The 8,768-nt window shown below is 33.5% G+C and overlaps 2 protein-coding genes across 4 annotated transcripts; one reads left to right on the top strand and one right to left on the bottom strand.

Annotated features, from left to right (window-relative positions):
* Window positions 1-4,102: 4,102 nt before the first annotated feature.
* LOC114747930 (ribosomal L1 domain-containing protein 1-like) lies at window positions 4,103-4,993 on the bottom strand. Its single transcript, XM_028936276.1, has one exon. It carries the CDS (start codon window positions 4,940-4,942, stop codon window positions 4,178-4,180), a length of 765 nt encoding a protein of 254 aa, XP_028792109.1. The 5' UTR covers window positions 4,943-4,993; the 3' UTR covers window positions 4,103-4,177.
* A 1,302-nt stretch (window positions 4,994-6,295) lies between these two features.
* LOC114747929 (enolase-phosphatase E1) lies at window positions 6,296-8,768 on the top strand. Of its 3 annotated transcripts, none has more exons than XM_028936275.1 (4): window positions 6,296-6,477; window positions 6,652-7,634; window positions 7,802-7,892; window positions 8,413-8,768. In XM_028936275.1, exons 1-3 carry the CDS (start codon window positions 6,354-6,356, stop codon window positions 7,877-7,879), a joined length of 1,185 nt encoding a protein of 394 aa, XP_028792108.1. In that variant the 5' UTR covers window positions 6,296-6,353; the 3' UTR covers window positions 7,880-7,892; window positions 8,413-8,768. The 3 variants fall into 3 exon arrangements, with proteins under 3 accessions (XP_028792108.1, XP_028792107.1, XP_028792106.1); XM_028936274.1 differs by having other exon boundaries at window positions 6,301-6,477; window positions 7,799-7,892; window positions 8,410-8,768; XM_028936273.1 differs by having other exon boundaries at window positions 6,302-6,477; window positions 7,799-7,892.

An 8,768-nucleotide genomic window follows, 5' to 3' on the forward strand; every position in this document is an offset into this window, starting at 1 on the left:
TGTAATTGCCTGAGATTTGCCTGGTGTAGTTTCTTGTCACCTCTTCCCATATATATATATATATATATATATATATCACTGTTGAGTATTCTAAGTCTGCAACTCGTGCTGCATACTATTTGGTTTGAGATTTGACCATTTAAAAAAAAGGTTGTGTGTATGTGTGTGTTAGTAGCGTAGCAGCATAGTGCTGCAACAAGTGTATACCAATATATAAATTAAATTTGACTTTGCATTAAAGTTTTCCCTATATATACCAATCTGTTCAGTCAGATTTACCAATATTGAAATGGGTAATAACAATTATATCAATATGGGAATAGTCTTTAGTAGTGGGTTGGAAATACCATTAGTACCCGCCAGGAAAAAACATGGAAATTTTTTTAAATACTTCTATTTAATTTGATCCACAAAGCAGCACCGATAGGAATTAAATCTAGCAGAAAGACTTGTCTCTTATAATTCAGCGAACTAAAATTTAAATCCTCATTGAAATAGGTACTCACCACATTATATTTAATATTGGACAATATCCCTTGCCTCCAATATAAAGATATTAAAAAAGGCTAAAGTACACATTTGGTCCTTTAACTTTGTACAAGGTTTCAATTTGGTCTCTTAACTTTAAAAAATATACATTTGGTCTTTTAGGCCTAAAATCATTAAGTTTTAATGATGATTTTTTGTAACAATCATAGATGTTTTGAAAATTAAACTTAATGTGTTAGCATTTGAGAATATTTTATCAATATTTAAAATCTTAATGTCATCATTTTTTAAAAAAATTTTAGGGTTAAAGGACCAAAAATATACTTTTTAAAATTAAAGGACCAAATTGAAATCTTGTATAAAATTAAAGGACCAAATGTATATTTTAGCCTATTAAAAAAATATCGTCTCACTCGGGTTTAACATACATGAATGTTTTCACAAAGCTGCCTAGTAAATTGTTGCAATTCTTTTACTTTATTGAACAAAAATTTTGTTGCAAATTAATGTTGGTTAGAGAAAAATCATGATTAGTTCTAGAAGATCATTTATTTAGTTTGGGTCTTTGTTTGCAAATGTAAAATAGAGGAAATAATTGAAACCAGTTCATGTGTCGTTGGGGACATGCGAGTATTTTAACAATACGATTATATCGTTTGCTAAATTGATAGCAACTGCCGTAAATTAAGACAACCTGAAGAAACATTTTTCATACATTTAAATAGTATTATGTCATATTCTGCATCAAAAGAACGACGTGGCGGTCTAAATTGTTAAGAAAAAAATAACAGAAAATAATACGTGGCCTTCCTTTTAATTAATAAAATCATGAAAGGGAAGGTTGGGGGGGAGCCTGGGGGGAAGTGAAGGCCTGATTACAATAATTTCTTAGGGTTTCGAAAATGACCATTTCTATTGTTATCAAAAAAAAAAATTGACCATTTCTATTGTCGAATTTGAAAAATAACCAATGTGGCTTGATCAATTAAGCAAGTCAAATTAAGGGGGTATTTGGGAAACCCAAAACCATGGTTTCAAAAGCACTTTTCTGCAAAACGAGGTAATTTCCTTCACATATTTACTTCGTAATCCGTAAAAACACTTCTAAAACCACGGTTTGGTTTATATCCAAACACCCCCTAAGTAACGGATTTTCCATTCTCCAAGTGTCAAGCGTCAAAAGATGACGAGTCCCATTGTCCTCTTGTCAATCGTTGAAGTTGTCATCTAATGGAGAAAATGATTTGTTCAATAGCTTGATTGACTAATATTTATTTCCATAAATAGATCTGTAACTAGAATCCAAATTTTTCCATGTCGTGCCTGTGACCATATTTACCTATTCGACAACTTTTATACATTAATAATAAATATTGTCAAATAATCTTACTCCCTCCGCCCTAATAAGATCTTTTTAACTAAATTGTGCAGTTCAAAAAAACAGTTAAAATTAGTTAAAAGCAATTAATATGTAATAAATACAATTTTTTTCAAATATACCCCTATATATAAATAAGTAAATGTGAAAGAGTACTAATGAGATAAATTAAAAAAAGAGAAAATTGCAATTAGGTCCCACTCAAAAGAATTAAATACAAAAAAATCTTTTAAAATCATGAAATTATTCTGAAGTCTTAAGGGACCTTTTTGCAATAAATTTTATTTGTTTAATTATCAAATTACCCTTCTTCTTTTTTTAGTTTGTATTGACAACTAAAACGGTGGTTAACAAAATATAACGCATGAGTTGTAAAACCAACCGCAATAGTTGTCAATCTTACACTCTAAGTTGTCAATCACTACTCTTTCAGTTGTCAATATAAATTTTTAAAAAAAAAATAATTTGATAATTAAATAAATAAAATTTATTACAAAAAAATCCTTTAAAACTTCAGAATAATTTAATAATTCCAAAGAACCTTTTTGTATTTAATCCCCTTAAGTGGGACCTAATTACAATTCTCCTAAAAAAGAATGTATTAAATACATAATAATATACTCAGACAAACTCAAAAAAGATATTATAAAAAAGATAAACCCATTTAAAAAATTAAATTTTATAATAAGAAACGGAGTAGTATAACCTGGCTCATAACGTCATGTGATCAATGCCTAGCCCTATTTAAAAAAAAAAAAATGAAACATTTGAGCAAATGGCTACCGCATTTAATTTTCTGTCTTCTTTTTCAGCTGCCATGTTTGATTATTGAAAAGTGGTAAAATAGACGTTCTTTACCACTTTTTGCCCAACAAAGAAATTCAAAGATAGTACTAATAATTAATGACCTTCTACCCATAAAGCCAGAGAGCAAAGACCAAGACTGCACAAATTGTAGAAACCCTTTTGCGGACTTCCTTCTGTCAAGGGGAAGAGGTTCAATTTCATGTCTTTTCCGCAAGGAAAAAAGTATGCAAGGAGGACTCAACGCACTTCAAATGATGCTAGATTTCAAAGGTGACCATCGGATTGTGCATGGTCAAAACTAAAAATGATTAAGAACTCTTCAGTTGTGTTATGTGATATCCAATATTTTTCCCAGAAAAAGCCCTTCATCCAATCATAATACAGCAGACAAATGTAAAATCTTAACTCTGTCCAATAATATTTAGGAAAAATTGGGGATAAATCCCTCATTAAAAAATTAATTGGCAAATGATTCCTTAGGTTACATAGAGGAAGATAAGTTGCACATAAGTGAAGATAAGTTACACATAGGGAAGATGGTTTGCACAAAATATTATTCAGATACAAGAGACTAATTTGCACAAAAGGATGATAACTTACACAAAAAGGAAAATGGATTGTATACAAGGTATGTTTAGTTGCACAAAGAGAAGATGTGACACAAGAAAATATAATTATACACAAGGGAAGATGGATTGCAAATGAAGAAAGTTGAATTGCACACTGGGAAAGTTTAATTACACATTGTTCCTAAGTACCATTTACTAATTAAATTCTCAATAACGGATATATTCCCAATTTTTCCTAATATTTAGCTCCTGGGCCAGCAAAAATTGCATGTAAATTTAAACTCATTCAATCCCTCGTGACCATGAAAATATTTCGTGAAGCTTATATGTCTAATTTGTACAAGCAAGACCTAAATACACTAACAGATTCAAAACCCAAAAAAAAAAAAGGAGAGAAAATGAGATATCCAAACATCAAAGAAAGATAGATCACAATCTTTGAATCCAGGGCATATTTTAAATCCAAAAGCCCCTTACTTTTGTTAGCATGCACAAATGTTTAAACTCCTGCTACAAACTAGTTCACCCTAGGAATAACTTTCTCCGATATCTTTCAAGAAATAAGATGCATCAACGTGAATACTGAATGAATACAGAGCACAACACTGATGCATACTCAAATACAAATATCATTCTTTTTTTGGCAAAAAAATATGGATTAGATTGAAGAGACAGAAACAAACATGATGTTTATTTCACTCTCCTAACGGAAATGAAAAGCGGTCACGGAAAACTTTTTCTTATTAACTCCTTGGGAAACATTATGGTGTTCACCAACCAACATTCATCTTCCAAATTTTTGGATAAGTTTTAATTTTGAACAAGATGTGAGTAACTACAGACTATAGAATAACAAAAATAGAAGCAGAATATTATAATCGGAACTGAAACAAAATTTTAAATTTTCGGCATAGCTCATGTACATGCCGTGTAATTAATTAGAATCCTTATCTGGATCAGCCTGATAAATAGGCAAAGAAAGAGACACCAACAGCTTCAAGTGAAACGACCTTATATTCCCCCACTTACTGGGCACAACGTCGGCGATACCATTACAAGCAGCAATCACATTCTCAACGATCTCACCCATCTCCATCGACACTTTGGCCACTTTCACCACACAACACGTACCTGTCTTCAAACACAACAATGTTGAAGAACACGCCTTCTCAATCTGCTCTTTCCAATTCCTATCCTTCAAATCCAACGGCACAGGAACCTTCTTCTTCCCCAATAGGCCCGGCAACTGCGGAGCCACACTCTTGTCCGCGAAAAACATATTGTAAGAAGCACATAGCTCTCGCTTCGCCTCGGACGAACGGTAGTTTGACTTGAGCTTCGAGAGCTTCAAGACATTCGAAATAGGTATATTCTCGGATTTGATCTTCTTCTGCGCATCATCCTTGGTGAGTCCTTTCTTGATTCTGTCATCGATGATTAAACAGAGCTCGGAAGATTCGGAGAGGAGAGAATGCGGAAGAAGAATCTTATAAGTATTTGCGCGATCTCGATGGGGGACTTTATTGAGGGAGAGAACGAGGTAGAAGAACTCGTCTTCTTGATCCGATAAGTTGAGCTTCTCGCTGTGGGACCTGGATTTTCTCCACTTCACGAGCGATCTCACGGCTTCTTCCACCGTTTTGAGGTTAATCCTTTCGGAGGTTATAGAAAGTGGCCGCGCTTGGTTCGCCGCAGCCATGAGCCTCCAAGGTCTTTCTCCGGCCCGGATGAGCCCCGAGGGTTCGAAACTGAGGTGTGGGGTTCTGGGGTTGAGCACTTACAGAAGCTTCCAGAAGATGATCATGCTGGAAGCGTTAAGTTTTTTTTTTTTTGGGTCTTAGGGCTTTGCATCTGCCTGCCGTTTCTAAACTGTTGGGCTTGAGTCCAGAAGGCCCAACGAGAAATCAATATGTCAATATTTATTATTCTAAAAATAAATTTTATTCGGGAAAAGTATTACATAGATCCTTGTAGTCGACCTCAATTTTGGATCAATTTTCTAAGTTTATTTATTTTGTGAATTGGATCCTTGTGTTCATCCCTAAGTGTAAAACTCAGTAAGTTAATTTATAAAATTGTATGGCTTTTATGAAATTTCTCTCGTTTTATTTAATACCATTTTATCATCCATACGTTTCTATAAATGAAATTTATTATTTATAAAGTTTATAAATTAAAATTATTGGATCAAATAGTAAGAACTTCATTAAAATAAATAAATTACAAAATTGAAGTAAATTATATGAAACTCGACTAATTTTTTCCTGCAATTTATTATTGGGGGAATTACAATCAAGTCTCATAGAAGAGAAATAATTACCAAAAGATCCCAATAACAATTTCAACAGTCTATAATGACAAGTCTTATGGTGATAATAACAACATTGGAGACTTGTTTTTTAATTGTTTTTCTTATTTGGAACCTCATTGTAATTTTTCCTTTATTATTCCCTAGTATATAAACAGTGTTATTTATACTCAGGTCCTATGCCTCTTTTTAATCTCTGTTTTACCTTTTCTTTAATTTTGATTTTTTTCCTAAGCTTCTGTTCAAACTTCAAACTAATAAATTTTTTGGTCTAACAATTTTTTAACTTTTTTTTTAACCTGACTAACAATTTTTTTTATCAAATTATACTTATTACATGGGAAAATTTTGTTTTATTATTATATTCGAACTTAATTTACATGATTTTTAAAAAACGTAAAAATGCGTATTATATGTATTTCAATATAGGTTCCTTTTTCAATTGAAAATGATAACTATTAATTTATAATCTAATAATATTAAAATAAAATTATAAATCATTATAATATCATATTTCCTGTCTATCACTGCATTTCTTTCCATTCATTTATGGGATGGGAGCTTCGAAGGCTAAAAGCCACGTTGCTCACTGTAACGCTTTTTCTGTTCCCTCCTTCCCCATTTCAATTTCAAATCACTTCCCTTTATATAAATATATATATTTATATATATAAGATCCACAAAATCTGTCACTCCAATTCAAAAGAAGCTAACGAATGATAAAGCCGTTCGAAAGGCATAACCCTGTGGCGATAACCCTTCATCTGCCATTCTGAGTTCTGTCATCACCAACCAGTCAACCATGCCTCCACGTTCTTCTTCTTCCAGGAAGAAATCCAACAGACAACTCAAGAAAGCTAATAATAAGCATTTCCCTTCACAACCCAACCACCATTCTTCGTCTGCTGTTCAAAATCAATCCCGAGGTATTAATTCTTCATCTACCCTGTTTCCCTACCTCCCACTCTTCTTTATGATACCTTCGTTTTTACGTCTTTAATTGTTATGTTTGATCATCTTATGTTTTCTTTAATTAATCACTTTCTCACGCCTGTTCCTTTCTTTTTCTTCGTTTTTTCCTTTAAATACGCTGGGTTTAGGCGAGCTTGATCCGAATATCCTCAGAGAACAAAATGGGCGAAATGGGAATTGTCATGTGAGACCCAATAATGATAAGTGTCAGTCTTCGGTAGTTGAAGAGAAGAAGAAAAGGGGGTTGTCTGTCACTGCAGCTCATAACGAAATGGAAGGATCAGTGGAAGAGACCCGAAAATTAGTAGAAGAATCTCAGAGTGAAGAAAAACAGGTGGTTGCTGCTGTTGAAGAAGAGGTCAAAACAGTTGTTGAATCTGCTGCTGCAAGTGAAGTTGTTGCTGAAACCCAAAAAGCTGAAGAAGAAGAAGATTCAAAAACTGTGGAACAGAATCCACTTTTTGAAGCAGAGAAAATTAAAGATGCTCATGAGCTTATTGTTGAAGATATAAAAGAACTAGAAGCAGAATTGAAGCAGGAAGAGAAGCAGGGGATAGATTCTCAAGAGGCTGGGCGGATTGATGAGCCTTCTCCAGCTATAGAGACTGAAACAGTAGTTGAAGCAGCAACTGAAGTTGATGGATCATCATTCATTGAAACCAGTGAGGCATTGATGATTAGTAAGTCCTCTGTGCCTCAAACTGATATGGCATCAGGGGCTATTGAGGAGAAACCAGAAGAATCTGCAGAAACAACTATTGTGATAGCAGAAGAATCTGGAGAAACACTTCTTGTGATATCAGAAGAAACTGAAGAAACACCTATTGTGAAACCAGAAGAGCCTCTTGTGGTGCCAGAAGAAACTGTAGGAACACCTCTTGTGAAACCAGAAGAATCTGGAGAAACACCTATTGTGAAACCAAAAGAATCTGGAGAAACAAAATTAGCAGCTGAAGAACAGAAAGTAGAGGAATCAACAATTGTCAGAGAATCATCAAAAGAAGAAGAAGAAGCTAAAGAATCGTTGCCACCTTCAGATGTGGCTGCTGCTGAAACAACTACTACCACAATGCAGGAAAAGACAGAAATGCCTGCAAGCACTGAATCTCAGGTATTACAAATATTAAGATACATCTGATATGCTTCAAATTACATACTTGATTGCTTCACATTTTGTCTGAGGTGTTTGACATCTGAGAGTGTTATGCTTTTTTGGGTAATTTCATGTTTCCCACCTGTTTTTTCTATAATGTTCCTATGATTTGTACGGTGTAGCAAACCACTGTAAATCCAGCTCCACGAGAACGCACATCTTGGACCAGTTGCTGTGGAATTTTTGACTTTCTATGCCGATGATAGATCAGATAAGGTGAGTAACAATATTTTCTGACTTGTTACTGATCGTAGGATTGGAATTGTGAATTTTAAAGAGTTAAAACTACTTTTAGTTCGACCATCAATTTGGATCATTGACTTTGAATTTTAAACACCATGCTTCTGAATAATTGATCAACATACTGATTTGACAGAACTATGATATAAACATATCAATTAAACTTAGAACTTATCCAGTGAGTCTTGATCGATGACTTTAAGGATAAACAGCCTGAGATATGATCAAGACTTGTTACATTTGTTTCTATTGTTGAAGTTTTACCTTTTTTATGTCTATTGTTGCCTGAATTTGGATCCCCTGAAGCCCTTCGTAAGGTGAAATAGAGAGAAATAGGAACAAGATTGTGTGGGTTTATATGTGTCAAAGTGGGATCTACCATTCTGTTTATTTCTATCTTTACATGACGCTATGAAGAAATTGAGAGAATCCAAGAAAGAAAACATTTGCATTTACAAATATTTTGCTAACTTGATTTTTCATGGTAATAAAGCAGTGAGCAGATCAAATTCAAAAGAAGACACTGAGAACGATCCATTGGGTTTGAAGTTAAACTTTTCAGAGGCAAGCTGCTTTGCTGATGCAAAATTTTCAGAGGCAGATTGGGAGGCATATTCTTTCAAGTATGAGAGTGTGTTTTGCTTTGAGGAAAAGATACAACTATTCATTTGACATTTTCATTTTACGTTATGGTGGGTGTGAATTGTGCTGAACTGAGATTTATTACCATAAAATATTTTATCTGCTATTGCATTTTCATGTTATGTTCCATCATTCTTTTTATGTTTGGATTGCAGCTTGCAATGGATTGATTGTTTGTAATTTAATCTTATTCTTGTTTCGTTTCTTGCA

This window comes from Neltuma alba, unplaced genomic scaffold (genome assembly GCF_004799145.2).
Source record: "Neltuma alba isolate B1F8T4 unplaced genomic scaffold, ASM479914v2 tig00005509_pilon, whole genome shotgun sequence".
NCBI classification, from domain to species: Eukaryota; Viridiplantae; Streptophyta; class Magnoliopsida; order Fabales; family Fabaceae; genus Neltuma; species Neltuma alba.

Excerpts from the sequence above, each read along its gene's own strand:
- LOC114747930 (XM_028936276.1), bottom strand. The coding sequence starts at position 4,942 with ATGGCTGCGGCGAACCAAGCGCGGCCACTTTCTATAACCTCCGAAAGG.
- LOC114747929 (XM_028936274.1), top strand. The coding sequence starts at position 6,354 with ATGCCTCCACGTTCTTCTTCTTCCAGGAAGAAATCCAACAGACAACTC. Across the intron at positions 6,478-6,651 it reads TGTTCAAAATCAATCCCGAG|GCGAGCTTGATCCGAATATC; the intron begins GTATTAATTCTT and ends CGCTGGGTTTAG. Across the intron at positions 7,635-7,798 it reads CTGCAAGCACTGAATCTCAG|CAAACCACTGTAAATCCAGC; the intron begins GTATTACAAATA and ends TGTACGGTGTAG.